Source organism: Phycodurus eques, chromosome 4 (genome assembly GCF_024500275.1).
Source record: "Phycodurus eques isolate BA_2022a chromosome 4, UOR_Pequ_1.1, whole genome shotgun sequence".
Taxonomy (NCBI): Eukaryota; Metazoa; Chordata; class Actinopteri; order Syngnathiformes; family Syngnathidae; genus Phycodurus; species Phycodurus eques.
In genome coordinates, this window is record NC_084528.1 from 27,418,131 (window position 1) to 27,440,808 (window position 22,678).

The following is a 22,678-nucleotide window of genomic DNA, read 5'->3' on the forward strand; positions in this document are numbered from 1 at the left end:
TCATCATCATTGCATCACATGACATGGTGAGAAAGAAGTGCTTCAAATACACCTGATGCTGGGCTACACAACCCCAAAATGACTTCCTGTGTAAGAGTGAATATTCAGCGGCGGTTGTGTATGTACAATAAACCAAGCCGGGATGGAATCACCACTTACCGCCTATTAGGGCAAATGTCCCATATTCATTATTAAACAATGAGGCCATACAATAGAAAACGTGTGATGTGGACTTTAAATATTCATACATACTCTCAATGGTTAAGGCAGTAATAGCTTTGCTTGGCTCATTTAATGATTAAATTAATTAATAATGAGCCTCATTATCAATTTATCAATTCTATATGTACACTCACTCAAGACAACAATGCTCAGGTTCGATTGAGAATGTCAAAGGAGATAACAATAACATTGTTTATTAGTGTGGTTGTAGTACACGGACATGGGTGGGCAAAGTATGGCCTGGGGGCCATCTACAGCCCGCTCAGTTCTGTAATCAAACCCACCAATTTACAAAATATTTGTTAAATTCATTGCGATTTAAGCGGGAAAACTGAAGAGGACGACATTGTCATATACTGCCCTGCAGTTCCATTATTGGAGCCGGGAGGGCGCTTTGCGTCCTCTCTCTCTCCCCCCTCCCCTCTCTGTTTTCAGCACCTCTCCAATCAGCCTCATCACCACCAGTATATAAGCCTGCCTGTTCCAGGTAATCCTCACCAAAGTATTGCAGTTACTTCAGCGGTACCACAGCCCATTTACCTCATGTAAGTGACTCTAGTCATCATTCCCTTTTTTGACTCTTGTGTCTCCTTGTTCTCAGTGTTTCACCCCCCCGCTCCCATGTTCCTGATCCACGTATTTTTAAGTGGCTCTTGGTGTAACCTTTTGTGGCGTCACTGGCCTAAAACATTTGTACATTTGTTCTATTCAATTTCAACTCTCACAAGCTTTGACTTTCCTCTCAGTACTCATCATTGCAATCATTCAAATGTGTGTATTTGTAAGAGTGATGCTGTTTTATTACAACGGGGCTTAAAGCAGTGCAAAGCCTCACAAAAGAGTAGGAGGCCGAATGCCTGTTGACTTTCATGATTGACCGAGGCTGTAAACGCCGATCACGTTCAAACAGGCCTTTGAAGCATCATGGCTCGCTTTGTTTTTGTGGTCACGAGATAAGCCGTTTGAACGTCCACAACAGAAGCTCGTGATCCAGTTACCCTGACGGGAAAATTCAGATGGAGGGCCAAGTTTAACCTTTGAGCCCACCTTTAGTCAGTCACCTGTCTCCGCTAAGCCTGCGGACTTGAAACATCGGACAATGAACTAGTCGAAAAGAAAGTAGTGGATTACGGACTTAGTTAGATTGTCTTGTGCTGACTCCAGAAGTGCCGCGGGCTGTTTTCCAAAACCCTCCACTGTTGCCATGAAGAGATGAGTCAGTGGAGATCGCTGCGTGTTTGCGCTTTGCTGCCATGTCTGCACATCTATCACAATCAAAGTCTCTTCAGTGTTCTGACATGGAGATGAATAATTGATTCACGCGTACTCACTCAAGCATCCCGCAGCGCTGCAGTGTGTGATGCACCGCTGCCAGTGAGAACATAAATGTTACAGTAGCTTGTTGATATTTGTCATGTCATTATGTGCATGCTTATGATTTATAAGCCGGCTATTTGTGAAATGGACACAAATTGAAAGGCTGATTGTGTGCTCCTGGTGGTGCAGTACATACATCTTGTCACAGAACTAGGCCCCTCAAAGGTGCAGTTTCGGGGGAAGTGAAAGTTTTTCACCTCTGAAACACAATTGTGCCCACCATAACCCGTTTGGATGCCCCACCCCCTCTTTGTACGTCGCTGATCCTTCCTTTATTGGCATTCTCGACTGGTGCATTCCACTTCAAGGGCAGAGAAAAGTGCATCATCTGCACCCCTGGCAAGGTGACGCTGCAGAACTTGATGCCATCTTGGACCCAGAAGCATGCAGGTAAAATCAGCTCTGTAAATGTTATTGAATCTCCAACTTCTAATCAAGACTCCTGCTAATATTATTTCCAATATTATTTGACTTTGCTATCTTGATGTTTTTTTGCAACAAGTCAAAACTAATAAGGTTTAAATCAAGAGGTTTGACTACTAAGGGAAATGTTATGAATAAAAAATGTGTTTTAAAGCTGTCAGAGAGGTTGTGTGTAGTTTGACGTGGCAGCTTCACAAAGTTCAGAAGGCACTGACAACAAACCCTAACAATAAGGTCATAGAGAAGGTCAGCGTATGCGTGTCTGTGCATGTGTGTGCACGTGTGGGTGTGTCTTGCATTAATGCCTACAGTATAACTGACTTCAGCCACATTGACAGTGTGCCATTAACCCTTTAGCAAGACAACAAACTGAGAAACCAACAGGTTTCTTGTTGACAGACAAGCAGTGATGAATATGGTCTTCAATATCATATTTGAAAGCATAAGCATCGATGCTATTCTATAAAACTAACCTTATACTGTATGTGTTGGCCAAAGTATGTTTTCAAGCTTTTCTGTAAGTGCCAACTCTCAGAATACATAAATGTGCACGTTCTTCTCCACACCGTGAATCATCACTCACCACTGTATTGATGAGACATTTCTAAAAGGCAGCACACAGTTTGTTTGGAAGTGGAATCTATAATTCCATACAAAAGCCCTATATCATTCTCTGTTGACTGAAAAGAAACCCTTTGACCGATTTGGCTAAAAAGACCAAAATGCATTTTGTGGAAGGCAGCTAACCTTGACTTCCTGAATTGTCCTTGCAAGGTTTTTTATTCTGAAAACAAGAAATAAATTCAGGCAGGGTGGCAGTTGAAATGTTAACAATGACAACAAGGAAAACAACAAGAAATGTTACTTCCTTGCACTCTAGCCAATAGTTTACTCCGTAAACAAATACAGTGCAGCTCAGCCTAAGGTTAGCGGAGGTCATGGCTACCAATATTCTTTTGGCTGTAGAGCAACATCATTTGAAACGGTATTTAAAAATATAATATATTGTACAAGTGTTTTCAAAGGCTATTCTAAACAAAACAAAACTTTTATGTTCTTCTATAAAAGTGGCTCGCAACTTTGCAACAATAGGAAAATGCGAGCCCAAGGGTGACAACAGTTGAGAACCACTGTTAACACACTGTGCTGCCAAAACAGACTCAATCACAATATTATCTGTCCATTCTGTACTTTCCTTTGCACAAGTTCAAACTGTATGTCTGATCAATCCAGTCAGAAGTGTCTTTTTTTTTTTTAAATACATCTATTGGATTCAGCTCTTCTACAGCCTATTGGTTCAGTGCAAGGGGCACTGGAAAGTTGGAGGCACCTCAAGACCACTGCGTACTGCGTACATAGCATCAACCACTCAGCCAATACATACACTTATATCTTCTTCACTCTTGTTTACTAGCACTGCAGAAGCTGGTGCCTTGCTGTCTCCGCGCTAACGAGGGAAATGTAAGCCGACCTGGGCTCGCCACTTCAACTCCTGACTAGTAAGAGCCTGTTTCCTGAGCAGCAACATCAACCAGAGGGACCACTTTAGTTCCCTTCCCTCACTCAGCTGCAAACCTGTATCCACACTCAGTAACAGACTCCAGATAAGGCTTGGATTGGATTTAAATTGCACGTGGCGATGATGTAAATTATCTTCATGTTCACTCGGGCGCAAATCAAGTTTGGTTACCATGTCATTGAATTGCAAAAAGGCCAAAATAATGTCTTTCCTATGGCCACTGAAACTTATTGTGAATGCTGAGAACCATTCACACTCATGCTTTTATGTGTCAAAATACAGCTGATATTTATCTTTTACAGTGTTCCCCCACAAATTTGCGACTTGCAGATTACATTTTTAATAGATATATTTTTAAACAACGCTCCGTTATTTGGTGAAAAATTCACGTATTCACTGTTTTTTGCACTCAGGCAAAAGCAATTCCTTATTGTGGCATCTTGATGCCAAGGAACTACTGTATGTTGAAGTTAGTTGAGGAGGTCCATTTAGACAAAAGTAGTGCTTTGCCAGCATCTTGTGCTATCTATAGGGAATTATCATCCTTTTTAGGGGACGCATCAATGGCTCCCTATCACCCAGAAATAGTGTGGAACAATCGTTGAACAGAAAAGGTCCAATCAGATTGTTGTGGTGTCATCTCTATACTGCTGATCACCTCTAATGGATATGATTGCGGTGGTATGCGGGGATTGTGATGATATCCTGTGATGTGTTTGAATGAAACAGTCCAATTGCAGATTCCATTGCAGGTTTTGTTTTGTCATCTTGCAGCATTCAAAACTGTGTGAAAGGGCTCCACTCAATTTTAGATAAGAATACTTCCTGAAACAGTAACTGTGAATATGAAAAGGATCAATTAAGGTCACATGTCGATCAAAATTCACGTACAATGCACTAGGGTGAAAAATGCTCAATAAAAACGGAAAACATTTCCTTCAGCTATTCAAACGTCACTCTCTCCGTGTGCTGTGCCAGTGTTTACTGTAAAGGTCAATTCCTTGCAAGGTTTTGCTTAGAATTTATTTTCTTTTTTGACAGAAGAGAAAGCTGGTTATCATCCTCAGCCTACGCTAAAACGCGTCCTTCAGGTGGCATTCAGGGCCTCGCTGTGCTGAGGCACAAAGAATGTTTGACTGACAAAGAAGGTAAATGTAGAAATGCAGAGAAAATCTTCAGTGTGGATCTTTGTGTGGAGGAGAGCCAGTAACTTGAACAAAGAGAAAAAAAGGCAATTGGATGAGAAGCAAATAAACAGTTCAAAGTGTACAGCTGTGAGAGAAGGAAGAGGTAAAAGGTAAACAGAGTGGCTACGGTACAGTGGCAAGAGGATCTAGCAAGGTATCAGTCAAGGATTAGTACTTTTATGAGGATACAGCACATCATTTTTAAAAACAAAAGAAAAAACATTGAGCGTCCAAACAGTGCAACTTCAAAACTAAGGTTGTAAAGGGGCAGAACATTTTCCAGAAACTTTCTGTTATAACTTTAGTTGCGGAATCATGGGGATATTTTGTTTCTTTTGGGGGTAATTCATACAAACCCTTTTGTTTATGAACACAATGAATGAACCATTTTTTGTCATCAAAATTACATTACGATTTTTTGGGATGAATACTACTTTAATCCAGGGCTGTCACTGTCAAATCTTTTTAGAATCGATTAACCAATAGATATTTTGTCAAAGAAATCGAAGAACCCCCTCCTTTATAATTTTTTTAACTGACATACATTTTATTCTTATTCATGAGCGCTTGACTTCTAGCCTTAAACTGTATATGTTGGTACTGAGTGTATGGTAGAGACTGTACAGAAATGGAGACAACAAAATCTGCTTTTCCTAAACGGTTAGCATTCACGATTAGCATTAGCGCGCTAGCGATTACCCTTTTAGGAAAAGCAAAGAAAAATCATTCAGCTCACTCATACATCATGTTATAAGTATATTACACATCTACTAGTGTCTTAAAATCACTTACAGACGCTCCTCTGTCATTTGTTTGGAATGTTTTTCACTGGTCCAACGGCACGTCCGTCTGCAATAAAAGTCCGTGCGGTAAACATAATGAGTGGCCAAATGGTTCCGGGCAGCGGGCAGACATTTTTGCGTCAACCAACGTTTTGGGTCGACTTAGCAGAGTTAGCCGATTTTTTTCACACCCCTACTTTAATCACATTATTGTATTGAACAAAAAACATAAATGTTGAATAAAATAAAATAAATAAAAACAGTATGCTGCCTGTACTGTCATCCCCAGCCAAAATATATTGATGAAGATAAGCATTGTATAACAATGAAGCGTTCCCTACGATCAAAACACATGCGCCGAACTAAAGGAAGACAAAAAGTCGAGTACATTTGTGAGTAAAGAGAAGTGGGAGAAATAGCGATGGTTGGGGTTTGTTTTCTCTTTCAAGGTTTAGAGGTGAGCTTTATTCCTTGGCTTTTCTTTCATTCATTCATTGTTTGACACAATGGCCTCTGTTCAGTGACAAGTGTCTACTTGTCACTGGTGCTTTTCTCCTGCCAATCACATTGTTACAAGATACTGTGGACTTCATGTTGGGTGACACGAGCCCCCCCCCCCCCCCCAAGAAAAACCTGAGCTGAAGACTGCATGTTTGCAAAACAACCTCATCAAGTTTGGGTAGGAAGTTTTCTCACAACTCTAACTTGAAATGAACAATTTTGAATCATTTGACAATACACTTGCTTGTTATAAACTGACGTGGGTGATCCTACATCATGGGTGGGCAGATTTAGGCAAAATTAGATTTTTGAAACAGACAGATGGGCAAGGCAGTGTCAATAAATAAATAAAATGTGTATTTAAAACTGTTGAAATAATCATTCACTCTCATTTTATTTAGTAAAATTCATGTTTAAATGTTAAATTATTTAGACTTTTTTTTTCTTTTACCACTGTTCAACTAAACCATTTAACCAATTACTCAATTAGACAGATGGATAAAAAGAAATAATAGATATTTTGAAAAATAACCCAGTTTCCAACAGTCCACGATTGATTCCACTCCAAACGTGGTGTTAGGTGTGCGCCTAAATGCTCAACACCAAAGTAACTCATGAATAAATGCTCGATCAATGACTCGGAGCTCATGAACGTAAATCGCTTGTCCGTCAATACTTTGCAGCAGGAGAAGCGTGAACGCTTCTCTTTATTCACCGGGATGAACTCTGCTCTGCACTTTGGCTGAAACGCGAGAGGTTTAGGGGACGGACGGAACTGGGGAAGGACAGGGGAAGGGGGTAGTTGAAAAAAAAGTGTCTAGTCAGACTTGGACCTCTGGCCACTCACAGCAGGATCCATCTGGGCTCATTTCTACCCTGACAATGGCTCTCGGGGCTCCTATCTCCACGAGGGTTTCATTCACAAAGGGCTCCAGGAATGTGCCTGGCTTAGGGGGCACGGGGCCAGATTTAGGGGGAAGGTGATATTTCTTTTCACTGTGTAAATGGGAGCGTGTCATTTCATTAACAACTATATATCATTTTTACGGCTCTGGGCAGTGTTGGGTTCATTCCATTTGGCTTTTGACAAAAAGTGCCTCAGTGCACACCATTGATAAATGAGGAAGGCCACAAATGAAATGCAATATACACCGACCAGCCACAACATTACGGCCACTTGCGTTCGCATTTTTTGACTCTCTTGTGTAACTAAGCAAAAATATTAGCTACGCATGGAAAATTTTGAGAGTCTTTATTAACCTAACACGCATGTTTTGGGGATATGGCACGGAGTATCCGGAGTAAACCATCGCACGCAAGCACGGGGAGAAGAGAGCAAATAGCACACAGGTATGACGTAGCCCAGGTTCAAACCTAAAAGGTCAAACCTGCGATGCCTTGATGTCATTCCCGCGCCTGAGGTGACAGCGCAGGCCTATAGTTGCTGAGTTACTATGGCAACTAGGGCTCAAATGCCAGAAAAGCTGAAAGGGTTCAAGGGTCATGCTGGAGATAACCAATGCCACAACTCACAGGGAAAACCACAGCAAGACATCATGTTTGGTTGTCAAGATAGTGGTTGACTAATGTTTGTTTGGCAAGTCACATTGATACATAAGTTGTGGAATGATTTAGTAATGCAGATGTATGACTGGACATTCAAAAACCGCTTTGAGGTTGTAGCATTTCCTGTTTTTACAGTTTTTAAAGTTACATGATCAAGAGTACCCGTCATATTTGTTAATTAAGCAGTTCTTTTTTTCTAAAAATGTATTCTTTTTTAAATTCATTTATTTCATTTCAATTGTTTTTTGTTTTGTTTTTTGTTAATGCTGTAATAATATTTTTTGATTAGTAAAATGAAAAGAAAATACTTGTGCATTTCAGTTTTCTATATTTGATTAGATAATTGATCAATTAACTATCGTCAATAGTAATATAATCAATTATGGTGAACAATACATTTTATTAAATTATTTTACATGTATTTATTTATTAATTCATTTATCTCATTCAACAATTGTTTAATTTATTTATTGTAAACAATAAAAAGTATTACTAAAATAAACTTATTTTTCACCTACTTTTTTTTACAAATAATTATTAAATCGTCGGTTTAGCAGAACTAAATAAATATAAAATAATACAATTTGACAAGTTGACAGATGTCTGCACTCTTAGAGGACAGTTTCACAATAAATGCGTTGTAGCACGGGATAGTAAAAAGCCAATAGATCTCCTTGACAGAGTGGATAGTTACATTTTGCCCTAAAGAGAGTTAGCAAATAGAGTACTTTGGAATTGTAGCTATTAAAAAAAAGAAGAAGAAGAAAAAGTCAATGATTTACAGTATGCTCCATTTTAATATGTTGTATTGTCTTCCATGTTTTATGTTGTAAATATTATTTGTATTAACTTTAGAGATTCTTTTCGCATACCACTATAGGGACCGAGAACCTGCATACTGCATACTGCAGGTTGAGAACATCAACAGCACTCTGTCAATAATTGATCGCAGAAGAAAAGGCACTGTGCCACTTTCAATAAAGAATGATTCCTGATAATGACATCGACGCCTCACTGGGAACTGAACTGGACCTGTAGTGGAGCAGATACTAAAGGATTCACATGGAAGCTTGGTCCTCAGGGACTGTGATCCAAGGAGCGAGACAGCAAGCGAGAGAGAATACTCACACATTAATCTATGCAGGCTTCTGTCATGAAAACACTTTTAATCGCATCCCCTGTGGCTTCTCTGGTGGCTTCTCATTTAACATTTTTCATAAATGTGACCGATCACAATATTCTTATGACATTTCACTAGATTTACTAATGAGATTCAATATGAGCCCTGTATTTTATTTTTTATTTTTTTTAAATCTGCATTTCTACAAATCCAGAGGTTGGTAAGTACATGGCCTTTGGAACAGGAGGGTCATAGTTCAAGACTTGCTGCTCACAAAATTGGTGTAGAACTGCACTGCGTCATACTGAGAGCTATAGCTAATACTTTGTACGTATTATGACATTTGAAGAAACTGTATTGGAAAGGCGTTTGACATTGAGTCGATATCCTTGATACCCAGTTTAAGGTCCATGTACTAAAATGCTCTTTGTTCTTTACTAAGTTTTTTTTTTTTTTTTTACTACTAGTGCCACTTTTGGCCTACTAGTCCAACCTTAAACTGAATATCAAGGACATATATTAAATGGATTAAAATGCTTTCCCAAAAAAATGAACATTGGTTAGTAGTTACAAAGTGCGACACTGTCATCTAGCGGCTGTCTCGAAAACTGCTGAGAAAAAAAATATGCAAAACATGTAAGGAAACGTGTTCTCCTATAGCCAATCAGAGGCCTTATGCTTTCCTATTGGCTGGAAGTAAACTGTCAATCAAATGCCTCGGAGGCTTTTCCTCTCTGGTCTCCTCATTATTGTTACGGAGGTCGATGGATGCACATCCCTCCGTGAAAATTATGTCTACATAAAAAATAAAATAAAAATAATATTTACCTAAAATGTATCATCTATACTTTAACATAAATATAGTTTAAAAAGAAAAAAAAACGTCTAAATGATATTGAGTTGGTAACGTCACTCAGCATGTCATACCCAGGTGACACCCATGGGTGGCGAGGTTGCTTCCGGACTAGCGGCGTGCGCGCTCCCGCCGTCTCCCGCCGTATTCCTGGCATGACCTTTTCCCTTGGCAACCACTTCCTTCCTCCGAGCATCCAACGGCCATCTTTAATCGCAATTCGGCCACCCAAAAAGTTCTTTTCTCGCATGGGATCACGGCGGAGCGGCTCGTTTGGCGGCACCGTGGACGTGGAGTGAGGTTACTACTCTCCGGAGACGACCGCCCCCCCTCCCTCACTCGCGAACCGAACCGGGGCTGTTGCGTTAACGCCACAATAACGTACGTGTATGTGTTCCCAGGCGGCTTGTATAAGCCGGACCGGCCCCACACTCACATGTTCAGCTCGGTGGAATGTTCTGTAAACTAACGTGTGGAAGAGTTAGCGTGTTTGTGTGGTAGCGCGTTGTCTTCCGGGTAGAATCCAGCAGGTGGAGCTATGTAAACATACGTCATGCTGGGAAATGCCACACACGCGCCAGTGTTTTTTCAACATTTATTGAGCCAACGCACATATTTTATTTTAGAACTATCTCATGGCAAAACGCATCAAATGGTTCATAATTTTCTACTTACTCAGGGTCAGGAGCGTTTCTAGACTCCTTGGGGCCCCGGGGCAAGAAGGCCCATGGAGGCCCCTCAAAAATTTGATCTCAAGCGGGCCGGACCAGTAAATCCATGGCTTAGTAAACTATAAATAATGACTATTCCATTTTTTTCCCCATAGTTTTAATATAAGTCACATTTATTGATTATCTTGTTGCTATGAATGACATGAGCAATCTGAAAATTCTCAACAAAAACAATTATAAAACAACTTAAGATCTAGAAATAATTTTAAACTTGTATACATTTCCACATCCATCTGAAATCTTGACAGCCTCAACTGACACCATGCGAACTGAAGCGGTAACTATTTGGAAAAGAGGGTGCAGTTATCCACCTACCTTGCAAATAATACATACAAGTGGTAGTGCGGGGGGGGAATCGTTCCACCACTCTTTTGAACTGAAACTGTTGACTGACATTTTGCAATATTGAGTCTTAAAATGGTCTCACAGCATATTATGTGAAGTAGGCTGTGTTTGCTCCTTAAACTTATCATCTTTTTTAGCCTTCACAAGTGCATTAATATCAGGTGTTCATTTCTGAGCAGCCAATTTCAGAATGTCATTCAAGTGGTAAGTGGTCGTCAGTCTGACCTCCAGTGAACAAAATTAGCAACAACAGTTGATTTGATTGAGAGAAAAATTACTCTTTGATTACAAAGCAATGTACAGACAGACACTGTCAAGCTGTACCAAGACAGCAGCTACCTACAGTGTATATATATTTATGTGTACACAATAATACATTATAATTTCATATGTATCTGTGGCGGCAGCACAGTGGACGACTGGTTAGCACATCTGCCTCACAGTTCTGAGGACCCGGGTTCAAATCCGGTATCGCCTTTGAGAAGTTTGCATGTTTTCTCCGGGTACTCTGGTTTCTTCCCGCATCCCAAAAACATGCATGGTAGGTTAATTGAAGACTAAATTATCCGTAGATGTGAATGTGAGTGTGAATAGTTTGTTTATGTGTGCCCTGCAATTGGCTGGGGACTAGTTCTTGCCCCAAGATAGCTGGGATAGGCTCCAGCACGCCTGCGGCCCTAGTGAGGTTTAGCGGTACGGAAAATTAATGAATTAATGTATCTGTGGCGAAAAAGCAAAGCGTGGAGAGTCTCTGTCGGCAAAATGGATGACATCTTTTACAATAACTTTCATTCTACATGGCTGGTTTTAATGGATGAACAAAGATACATGGTTTGTAGTCAATAAATAAGGATTTACACACCAATTAAGTGAAATTGGATCATTTCGTATGGCACACCTGATTATCTCTCATGGCACACTATGCTACGGCACAGTCATTGAGAATCGGTGACAACACACACTGACTAAACACACAGGTAGCATTGTCAACCACAATAGGAAGATGTTATAATTTACTACTACTCACTTTCTGTAACCATGTTGCCATTGTGTGTCTTGTCGCAGGAAGAATGAGGAAGAAGCAGACGGCCAAGCAGAGGAAGACAGAAGACTCCGTTGTGCAGGAGTATGTAGTGGAGAAGATCACTCGTCGTAGGATCTTCAATGGAAGAGTGGAGTACTTCCTCAAGTGGAAAGGCTTCACAGAGTGAGTACTTGCCAATAGTAGCAAAGTGGGAATGTATTGTTATGAATATAATGACGGCAAGACAACGTTACCAAAAACAACAAAATGTTAATAATCATACTAGGCTTTCCAGAGTATGACTTTTGCCCAAATATTCAGTCTACTAATTGTTTGAGCCCTACAAAAAGATTTTCTATAGAACTTGCCTTCATTAGGGTTGCGTATGCAATGGAGTCTATCCCAGCTGACTTTGGCCGAGGCGTGGTACATCCTGGACTGGTGGTCAGTCAATTGCAGGGCACATATACAGTAGATAAACATTCACATCTATGGACCATTTAGTCTAGACTTCACATTCATGTTTTTGGAATGTTGGAAGAACTCACAGAAACAAGCAGAGAACACCAGAAGTCCGGGGCCAAGATTCAAACCCAGAACCTCAGAAGTGTAAGACAGACACGCTTACCTACTGCACTGCACTGCCCCCCCCTGAAAAACACATACAGTGGATATAAACAGTCTACACTCCCCTGTTCAAATGCCAGGTTTTTGTGATATTAAAAAAATGAGACCAAGATAAATAATTTTCAAAACTTTTTCCACCATTAGTGTGACCAATATAATGGACAACTCATTTAAACTGGGGTGTGTAGAGTTTTTATGGCCACTGTAAATCAGGATAACATCTGCTGCTGTGCATAACGTTTAACATAGCCACACAACCGGGGTGCCGAAAAGTAATGACATTTCTTCTAACCTTGCTCAAAAAATACTACTTTTTAATTTTTAGGATTGAAGTGGTGGGGCTGAAAAATCCCGCGCAGCGCCTCTGCATACGATTAACATCACATCCCGAGCAGGATTGACATGTGGACCGTCCAATGACTACATGAACAGGGACAGAAAAGTTGGGATGTGACAGTTGAGTCCGATTGTATGGGAAGGCGAGACTTAAGTCCTTTTCACACTGCACTTCGCACAGCTCAGTGTGCTGTCAACTAACCCATTCATTGTGTATGTGCTGCCGTGGCAGCTGGCAGTGCACATATTGGCGGTAGGACGCTGTGACGACATCTCGGTTCAGTGGCAACAGGGAGAGATTTTGGTGGCGTTGTAGAATAAAAAAAAAACAGCATTTGTCGAGCAGTGACGTGATTAAGTAGGCACTACGATTAACAAAGATCTCCACTACGTTGAATGTACCAGGTTGGTTTCAAAGAGGTAGAAACGTGTAGTAACTTTAGATGGAAGCACATGTCACAATGGAATGGAAAAATATACGGTATACTGACATACCAAATTATATTTAATACCTGGCTGGATGCCCAAAAAGTGTTAAATGCACATGGTCAACTGTAGGGACAACAACACAAAGGGTGTGTGTATTGCTTTGATAATGACACTCTTATTGATATTTCAATACAGCACTCATGCAATTCCTTAAGAAATGTTCAAGTTCCATGTTACTTAACTAGCATCACTGGAGTAAATGCGCTCATGTGTCTTTTGTCCATCTTGGCTTCAGTGCAGACAACACATGGGAGCCTGAGGACAACCTGGACTGTCCTGAACTGATTGAGGAGTATCTGAGAAATCGCCTCTCGCCCGAGAATGAGGAAGAAGAGCAGGGGTTGGTTCCTAAGGAAGAAATGACAGAGGAGACGGAAATAGTGAGTGTGTTAAGAGGAGTCTGGGACTGCGCATGTTTCCCCTTTCATTTATTAAAAAAAATAAAATAAAATAAATCTGACTAAAGCACACGCATAGTACCCTCATTGTGGCTGAGAGTTTGGAGGAATTTTACTGGAATTGTGCTTGTATGGTTCTTGTTAGACTATTGTGGTCACAGACATGTGAACCTACGTGACTTAACAAAGTAGAATTTGTACCTTTATTAAAGTACAACATTTAAAAGATTTATGAAAGGTGAGTGTCGCCAATCAAGGCAAAAGGATTGCAATGTTTTCAATTTGACCGATAGTTTTGGAAGATTATTTCATAGTAGTAGTCAGCAGTCAAGATTTACAGACACATCATCTTTGTTTAAAAAAAAGTTGGCCGCTTTGTTCCCTTTTGTGCATGTTGTTTGAATTAATTCCTCTTTTATGAGCACATAAAACCACATTCAACCTTCTCTTCTCCATGAAGTCCCCACCGCAGATGCACACTCTACACTGCGGTGACAATCCAGACTCGCCCGTCGACTTGGGAGCTTACCCCGAGCTTGAATGCATCATCGGCTCCACAGACAGACGAGGAGAGCTCATGTTTTTAGTCAAATGGTAACTTCAGTGCTTCCTCTTATTTTTAAATTGTACATTTAGACACAGAGCAAGGGGGGATTCTAAGCTGGTGCAACGACTGTAAATGTGTGACTGTGACAATGAATTCAGGGAAGTTGTGGCTTGATTTTCCTAATAGAAAAGTACATGAGAATGACATTATTCAAATGTGCCCTGTTTCGTTTGGTTTTTCCCTTGTAAGTCTATTTCTTTTGATACCAAAAAAGCTTTGGAAGTTTTTTTTTTTAATGAGCATTAACTTGCAGCAACCACCACATAATAGAAATAGTGTTTCTTTACAGCTGTGAAAATAAAAATGTCCTGTTTGTCTAAACGTTTCGTCCCGTGACCATGTTCGTAATGCAAAACTCTATCTTAAATGACTCTTTTAGTGAATTAGCCGTTTTTTTGTTCCTAGTCAGTCTGCCGTGCTCACACGATGCCACCCGTACCAAAGGTCTTTAACGTCACTAAAGCAAACACCTGCACCACCTGCATCTTTCCAAACTCTTATTCAAAGCTGAGGGATGCAGTCAATACAACAAGCTAACGAAAGCTATTTGGCAAAAATGAGTTTCCACACAATCACCTCTCATGCGGCTGCCTTCATTCTGCAACAAAGCATTACAGCGATCGATTTGAACAAAACAAGCCTACTCAAATGTATCCAACATCACTATTTTCACTTGTTATTGTCTTTAAAAAAATCCACTTTCAATATAGGCGACAATTACGCCGCAGAACACATTCTATATAATATAATATAAGGAAATGTGCTCATCTGACATCAGCAGGTTTTCACAGGTTTTCTACCTAAATGTGGATGAAAATCAATTATGTCATTACAAACAAGCCTAACATGACTACGGAGTCTAGTTTGAGGATTTTCTTTTTCCTGTAGACATTTTTAAGTCCAGAACTATGGAATAAGTGCCAATTTTCACAGCATTAGAGAGGTCACTTAAGAGTATGTTATTGTGTGTTGTACCTCAGGAAGGACTCGGGTGACGTGGCCCTGCTGCCGGCCCACGAGGCGAGCGCCAGGTGCCCTCAGGCGGTCATCGACTTCTATGAGCAGAAGTTGACCTGGCACTGCGGAGACGACGAGCAGTGACTCGCACGGTCGTTCGTGGGTCGAGGTGAACAAGTTTTCTTTCAAGTTTTTTTAGTTTTACCTCTGGAGCGGCGTCGCTCAGCTGACCTCAAGCACATAACGGTGGTCGTGCTCGCCTTGCGATAGACACTCCGCGCTGCCTTTTTTTGCAGCTGATTTACCTGTAGCCTCCTCTTGTTATTATGTAGCACACCCAATCACTGTGGACTGTTTATATCATTTTTAAGGGAGTAAGTTCATATTTCTGCTCGTTTGTTTTCCTTTTTTTCTGTGTGTTGTAGCACATTGCACTAAAGCTTTAGTCAGGGGCACAACAAGGAATTGTATGTGACCCAAGAACTAGCAGCGATGTAAACTCAATCCTGTCAAAGGCAACTTGCAGTGCATTTCATGTTTGAATATCAAAGTAAAAGTACTTTTTCTAATCTTTAATCATTTTGGAAACCCTGTGGAATTATGTGAATTGTGTCTTGAAGCAGTAGCTAGAAAATGAAGTACACTACTTCAGTGGTTCTCAAACTTTTTAAACAAAGTAATACCTCAAAAAATACAACCCCTATTCCAATGAAGTTGGGATGTTGGGTTAAACGTAAATAAAAACAGAATACAATGATTTGCAAATCATGTTTAACCTATATTTAATTGAATACACTACAAAGACTACTGTTTTTACTTACTATTTAGCAAATAGTCATTAAATCAGAATTTTATAGCTGCAACACGTTCCAAAAAAGCTGGGCCAGGGTCATGTTTACCACTGGGTTACATCCCCTTTTCTTTGAACAACATTCAATAAACGTTTGGGAACTGAGGGCACTAATTGTTGAAGCTTTGTTGGTGGAATTCTTTCCCATTCTTGCTTGATGTACAGCTTCAGCTGTTCCAGTCCGGGGTCTCCGTTGTCATATTTTACGCTTCATAATGCGCCACACATTTTCAATGGGAGACAGGTTTGGACCGCACGCAGGCCAGTATAGTATCGGCACTCTTTTACTACAAAGCCACGCTGTTGTAACATGTGCAGAATGTGGTTTGGCATTGTCTTGCTGAAATAAGCAGGGGCGTCCATGAAAAAGACGTTGCTTGGATGGCAGCATATGTTTCTCCAAAACCTATATGCACCTTTCAGCATTAATGGTGCCTTCACAGATGTGTAAGTTACCCATGCCATTGGCACTAACACAGCCCGATGCCATCACAGATGCTGGCTTTTGAACTTTGCGTCCATAACAGTCCAGACGGTTCTTTTCCTCTTTGGCCCAGAGGACACGACATCCATAATTTCCAAAAACAATTTGACATGTGGACTCTTCGGACCACAGAACACTTTTGCACTTTGCATCAGTCCATCTTAGATGAGTTCGGGCCCAGAGAAGCCGGCGGCGTTTCTGGGTGTTGAGTCTCCTCTGAGTGTCCTCAGTTCCCAAACGTTTATTGAATGTTGTTAAAAGAAAAGGTGATGTAACACAGTGGTAAACATGACTGTCCCAGCTTTTTTGGAACGTGTTGCCTTAAGTTAATGATTATTTGCTAAAAACAATAAAGTTTGAACATTAAATATCTTGTCTTTGTAGTGTATTCAATTAAATATAGGTCAAACATGATTTGCAAATCATTGTGTGTTTTTATTTGTTCAACACAACATCCCAACTTCATTGGAATTGGGGTTGTACTTAAAAATAGCTCTTCAAGTACAACCTTGATGGTCAACATTAAAAGCGTAGTAGGCCAAAGTGTTCATTTACATCATGTATTCCTAAAAGGTGTTTCAGGTTATTGTAAGCCACTGTAATATTTCACACATCTTAAAGGAAAATAAAAAAACTACTTAAATAATGATTCAATTTAAGAGATTCACTGCCATTGATGGCTTTAAAAGTCAAATATCCATGTTAACTGGGAAGGCTGGCAGTGAATCATCTCCAAGTTGCATGATTCTGCTTAAGTCAACTCAAGAATGGAAACAACATTGCATCGTATTAAAAATGCTATTTTTTTGTTATTTGATTGTTAATCTTCCCCATAGTCAATCAAGGAAATTGAGTCAAATGTCCATTCCAGGTATTTATATGAAAATTTCGCCGAGCATGCATATGCAGTTTTTTCAAAAACGTTATCCAAAAATATTTTTGCCCCCCATTTTCGGTTAGTCTCAACGTTTTTTTGATTGAAACCTTATTGTGCCCCTGAGTCCAAATTTGTATTTTATTTTTTTTTTTTAATGCAATGTGTGTTTTGTGTTTATGTGAAAATCTACTTTCATTATTGTCCCGTGATGCTCATTTTCAAAGTACCTAAAGCTTTCAAATAAATGTAGCAGAGTAGAGGTTTTGGGTAATGAAACCACTCTGTTTGGGGGGGGGGAATGTATTTTGTGGCTGATGTTTTATTCAAACTTGTTGCCCAGCATATTTCCAATGAGCTGCTTTGTACCAAATGTTTTCTGTGCCCTTTTTTTTTTTTTTTTTTTTTCTTTCTTTCTTTTTTTTTATATAAATATAAAGAGATTGACTTAAATTCATTCAAACTGGTGCTGTTCACCACAGAAATTAGCAAAAAAAAAAAAAAAAGTCGCCTTACTGCCCTTAATGAATTGTGCACAATTATTGCACAGTCTCAAAAAAAAAAAAAAAAAAAGTTCAATGTAGCACTTTAGATGAACAGTGGGATGTCATCGGTCAGTTACTCCTCACGTGCAGACATATCCTGTTATGGCACACTCGACTTAACCTTACACCTCCTCATAAAACACACCTACTCTACTACTGAGCGGCGGTTACTGTGCGTGTGTGTAGAGACTGTTGATCTGTGACGTGGCTGCGAATAAAAGCATCATTGTGTGACCCATACGCTGGCCCACGTGTATTCTTTTTCCTCACGCGCTCCGACCGCAAAAAATCTGACAGTCATTCAGCGGCAAATGTGAGCACTTCGATAACATGGTTATCGCAGCAGTGTGGGGCGCTGGAAACCTGGTTATTCAAGGTTCCTATTGGGACTAGTGCTTGAACTTGTAAATCGTCTCGTCTGGTTTACGGACAGATTTAGAAACAAAACTTTATAGTTTTCCTTTCATTTCTTTTACTTCTAAATTGATCATAGTTTTTGTTTTGTATTTGTTGCATAGTACCATTTTTTTTTTAGATGTGATACAGAGAGGATAGAAGTTTTGTGTCATTGTTACACAAAAACATTATTATAAGCAGAGGCGGCGAAAGTACTCCGTACTGTACTTAGAAATAAATGAAAATTCTAAAAAATAAATAAATAAAACTAAGTATTTGGCATCCAACAATGGGCTTAATGTCCATAGGAGATACCTGTTCTTATAAATCGAATTACTAAAGAAACAAGTACATAGTTAAGTATGCATATTGTTTACTGCGTATGGCATTGTAAATGAATGTGTTTGAGCCTTGTTTTGCTACAGTAGCACTAGAGGGGCAAATAGGAGGGGCCTGTGGACATCTTGTGACTATACAGTGTTTTGAAACCTTTGCACTTTCTTTTTTTAAACAGTAAAGCTGAACATAAAACCCTCCAGCTCACTGCTAAGTGCAGCACTATCGCACATTCCTCTGAAACACAAACACATTGCCACATGATTACCTGCGAGAAAAGGAACTGACATTCCTGATGATAATCAGGTAAGGCTGACGACTAAATCTTGACCTTTAACTATGTCTACAAGACATTTGCCTTTTTGGACCTGAGCAATGAAAAACACTTCTATGGATTTTCCAAACGTGTCATGTAACTTCCTCTATCTGCTGATTTAAAAAAAAAAAAAAAAAAAAAAAAAAAAAAAAAAAAAAAAGCTTCCCATTTTCCTCCCGGCCAGTCTTACAGTTTCAGACCTCCATGCAGCAGGTCATCAGCGTGTGGGTTCGAGACCCACGCATCCAAAAGAATGACTTTTGGCACGCCTACATGGACTATGAAATTTGTTTACATGTAGGTAAAACTGCATTCTTTTTTTTTTTTTTAACCATAAAATGATTTCTGTCAATGATTGACTTGTTTATGTCTTTTAGACAGACAGCGTGTTCTTCACCAAGAAGATCTCACGAGTGCGAAGGAGGTTCAGTGAGTTTGTGTGGCTCCGACAAAGGCTGCAAGCAAACTCCATGCTGATGTGAGCGGAAATAATCCAACACTGTCAGACAGCTTCCCAAGTTATCTGAGCTGAGTCCAGTGGTCGCTTTAGGGCTGTTTTATTTTATTGTTTTTAAATTGTCGTTGGCAGGACGCAACTACCGCAGCTGCCCCCAAAGAACCCCTTCTTCAGCCTGAACAGCGCCCAGCAGATTTCTGAGCGCATGGCGGGCCTCCAGAAGTTCTTAGAACAGTAAGAAGCATGTTGCAAAACTGCACAGAAAAAAATTATACTTTGGACCAAATGTTTTAAAAAAAAATAAAAAATAAAAAAACTAATTTGTAACAGCAAAATGTATTCATGTCTGAAATTATATTTATGATTTAGTTCAAACTTTATATTGTGAGTGGATTGAGGAGGAGGCAGGGTAGAAATTAGCAAATCAAAGTTGTTGGTGCACTGTGAGGAAAATGAAACAGGGTTCTCCTAGTGGAGCGGAAAAGAGGAGAAGCCGAGAAGAAGAGGTTTTAATCACAACTACGATAACAGAAAACGAGCCAGATGTTCTTGCCAGTAGCAGTAGTGCTGCTGTCAGTGTCAGCCAGGGAAGACGCACTACGAGTGACGCTTTTCGTCATGAAGATACAGTATATTAAAGTTGTCAAAAAGGTAAACTATATAAAATGGTGATTGTTCTCCTGAATTTCATTAAAAGTATCGAGATCATTCACTTGTTTCGATCTTAATCCTCAAGAATGACATTTTGACATTGAGCTCCCAAACAACTAAATATATCACATGGTCACAAAAACCTCTGGTTTGAAGTCCGATTTGTTTTTAAAGAAAAATTGATGGATGTGAAATGAGTTTTCAATCTAAAGGAACAGAACAGGTTTGAACTGGAAACCACAATTTCCAATCAAACTAATGTAAAAATGTATTTTCGACGAATGACACAGTCCTTTTACTTTTTGCTTTTTCATCTAGGATCCTCCAGAGTCCCCTGCTGCTGTCCGACAGCTGCCTGCACCTTTTCCTGCAGTCGCAGCTCAGCGTGGTCAAGATGGAGGCCTGCGCCGCAGGAAGGACCCGCTACTCTGTGGCCCAGGCGGTACAGTGCTGCGGCATCAGGAGGTTTCTATCCCAAGAGGCCTTGCAGAAGGACTTGAGCATGTCCGCTGACTCGGATTCTGACAGGTATTACATTCTACTGTTATACGGTGTTCTAAAGCTCCATGTTTGTGGATCACTCTCACTGAGTGGGAGCTGAAGCCACGCTGCTTGCACCCAATTGAGGCCAATGTACCACAACACCATCAGCGAAGCCCTTCTCGCAATGTTTAAATGGAAATTTGTTGTGTGGTTTTTTTGCGTGATCCTGCTACAAAGCGATCAAAACACTAACTCTCACCCTAACTTTCACAATAACCTCAATAGTTAGTTCAAAAACTGGTTAAAACTTCATGTCCACCATCAACAATACTAAATTAAATGCAGTCTCTGTTGTTTATGTTTCTAGCTCTGACTGCAAAGATCCAGAGTGCCAGTTTAAGGAAAACTTGGCAATAAACAAAGCCTCGGCTGATCACATGGGAACCGCGCAGGAGCAAAGCGTCTGCTGTTCCTCAGATTCTCCATGACTACATCATCATCATCATCATCATCACTAGTGGAAATATTGGGAGTCGACTTGCCTGCATTTTCAAATGTTCGCCCTGTGCCCCCTTTTTTTTTTTTTTTTAATTATTATTTACTGTTTCTTGTCATTCTGGACATTTTGATGATGTCGATATTATGTTGAATAATAATCAGTGCCCATATTGAATGTCTCGTTTACATGTAAATGACTCTGGTAGTTCCAGAAGGTGGCAGTGTTGGTACATCCATCTGTTAGATGTTTATACCAAGAGTGTGCCGCGTGTTATCTATATTTACTGTACTTCATCAACAAATGCATCCCATATCACAGTCTGTCCACGGGCTGACTTCCAGATTGGTAAGCACACGTCTCACAGAGACTGCCTTGATTAATAAGGTGTGACCAGCTTGTCATGTGCACCAAGCAGTCTGTGCAGAATTTTAAGACACGGCTTCTGTCAGGTGGGAGGTACTGCGGGGGGGGTCCCTGTGGACTGGCCTCTGTCTTCGAGGGCCAGCGGGAAGACAGGCGGGCATTGCTACCTGCAGAAGAACATGCCAGCGACACAGTCTCTCTGTAATTTGCATAAGCACCCCGTCTCCATTCTTATAGTATACTCTCGGCATGTGAGCAGCAGCGCGCTCATGCAGAAGTAATGAAGACTAGATGAGGGTGGTGTGACATATCTGCACAGCGAATTAGATAAGCGCTGTGCTCATTATAGCTGCAGGAGCAGACAAAGAATGTTGTAAGAAACGGAAAGGAGGGGTGGGGTGGGGGGTCGTCACCTTCGACCTCGGTAGACCTTACAACTCAAATTGGACGAAGGATGTATGAAGATGTGTGGGAGTAAAATCTGTGCATGCTCGTCCGCTTACGCTAATGTTTTCTATGTGAGGGGAAGAATACGATATAAATTCGGAATCTGTATTCTGCACACTCATAAGCTCACACTTGCAAGTGATGTGAAGACAGAATTTGTATGTTTCCTCAAACTTTTAAGTGAGTTATCCTGTTTTTACTGCAAGTGTAGATCAGGATTCTACACATTTAATATGTACCTAGGATTGGTGGATTCATCAAATAAAATGATAGTTTGAGTCACTTTGTTCTTATTTCTTGGCAACAAACATTAAAAATACTTCCCAGTACATCATACATTTGACGTGTTTTGGCTTCTTTTTTTTTTATATAAATGAACCACTTTCTGTATTGTTACATTGCCCAAGTCTACAAATGTTTTTCTTGCATTTTTCATAGTATTATATAGCTGTTTTTTGTTTTTTTGCCAGTCCATTGTAGGTCACACATAAGGGCTTCGTTGCGCCGGTATGCCCAGTTTGGCACAGACCGCTCTGCCAACTTGGCAAACATGCGCAGCGAGACTTGCGCTTCCACGGAACTCAGGATATGCCAGTTTTTGTGCTCCGCCATTGATGCGTCGTCTTTGAAAATAGAGCCCATACAGTCAGAGAACCATTCACGCTCACATTCACATCGCCACAGAGTGGGAAGTGACGGAACCCACCCTACCTGCACCGGCCAGGCGAATGTACCACTGCACTAAAAGTGACTTCAATATTTGATATTCACATTGTGCAAATGTATTCGTAGGTGCATTCCAGGGCACTGTATAAGAATAAAACAAACAAAATATACATTAAATTGGAATAGGCTAAACAGATGAGTTTTGGTCTGGATTTTAAAAATAGTACATTTTTATTGAATGATTTTA

The 22,678-nt window shown here is 40.2% G+C and overlaps 3 protein-coding genes across 8 annotated transcripts in view; 2 read left to right on the top strand and 1 right to left on the bottom strand.

Moving 5' to 3' along the window:
- The first annotated feature begins 672 nt into the window (after positions 1-672).
- cbx3b (chromobox homolog 3b) lies at positions 673-17,792 on the top strand. Of its 3 annotated transcripts, XM_061674951.1 has the most exons (7): positions 673-767; positions 1,908-1,989; positions 3,437-3,521; positions 11,692-11,833; positions 13,338-13,482; positions 13,961-14,094; positions 15,088-17,792. In XM_061674951.1, exons 4-7 carry the CDS (start codon positions 11,697-11,699, stop codon positions 15,206-15,208), a joined length of 537 nt encoding a protein of 178 aa, XP_061530935.1. In that variant the 5' UTR covers positions 673-767; positions 1,908-1,989; positions 3,437-3,521; positions 11,692-11,696; the 3' UTR covers positions 15,209-17,792. The 3 variants fall into 3 exon arrangements, with proteins under 3 accessions (XP_061530935.1, XP_061530936.1, XP_061530934.1); XM_061674952.1 differs by lacking the exons at positions 1,908-1,989; positions 3,437-3,521; XM_061674950.1 differs by lacking the exons at positions 673-767; positions 1,908-1,989; positions 3,437-3,521 and adding an exon at positions 9,666-9,931.
- The window catches only part of skap2 (src kinase associated phosphoprotein 2), a 34,253-nt gene continuing 24,550 nt past the window's right edge, over positions 12,976-22,678 (bottom strand). Inside the window, exon 12 of the mRNA XM_061674949.1 lies at positions 12,976-13,450. The gene's annotated coding sequence lies outside the window, so the exon portion shown is untranslated. The remainder of the gene's footprint in view (positions 13,451-22,678) is intronic.
- snx10b (sorting nexin 10b) lies at positions 18,728-22,101 on the top strand. Of its 4 annotated transcripts, none has more exons than XM_061675785.1 (6): positions 18,728-18,855; positions 19,027-19,166; positions 19,247-19,343; positions 19,455-19,556; positions 20,292-20,501; positions 20,824-22,101. In XM_061675785.1, exons 1-6 carry the CDS (start codon positions 18,845-18,847, stop codon positions 20,942-20,944), a joined length of 681 nt encoding a protein of 226 aa, XP_061531769.1. In that variant the 5' UTR covers positions 18,728-18,844; the 3' UTR covers positions 20,945-22,101. The 4 variants fall into 4 exon arrangements, with proteins under 4 accessions (XP_061531769.1, XP_061531768.1, XP_061531770.1 ...); XM_061675784.1 differs by having other exon boundaries at positions 19,027-19,162; positions 19,243-19,343; XM_061675786.1 differs by having other exon boundaries at positions 19,050-19,162; positions 19,243-19,343.

What these genes read in the sequence shown, in the direction of transcription:
- cbx3b (XM_061674951.1), top strand. Translation starts at nt 11,697, where the DNA reads ATGAGGAAGAAGCAGACGGCCAAGCAGAGGAAGACAGAAGACTCCGTT. An exon ending in AAGTGGAAAGGCTTCACAGA is followed by an intron (nt 11,834 to 13,337) that starts GTGAGTACTTGC and finishes TCTTGGCTTCAG; the next exon opens with TGCAGACAACACATGGGAGC. An exon ending in TGACAGAGGAGACGGAAATA is followed by an intron (nt 13,483 to 13,960) that starts GTGAGTGTGTTA and finishes TTCTCCATGAAG; the next exon opens with TCCCCACCGCAGATGCACAC.
- snx10b (XM_061675785.1), top strand. An exon ending in TGAAATTTGTTTACATGTAG is followed by an intron (nt 19,167 to 19,246) that starts GTAAAACTGCAT and finishes TCTTTTAGACAG; the next exon opens with ACAGCGTGTTCTTCACCAAG. An exon ending in CTCCAGAAGTTCTTAGAACA is followed by an intron (nt 19,557 to 20,291) that starts GTAAGAAGCATG and finishes TTTTTCATCTAG; the next exon opens with GATCCTCCAGAGTCCCCTGC.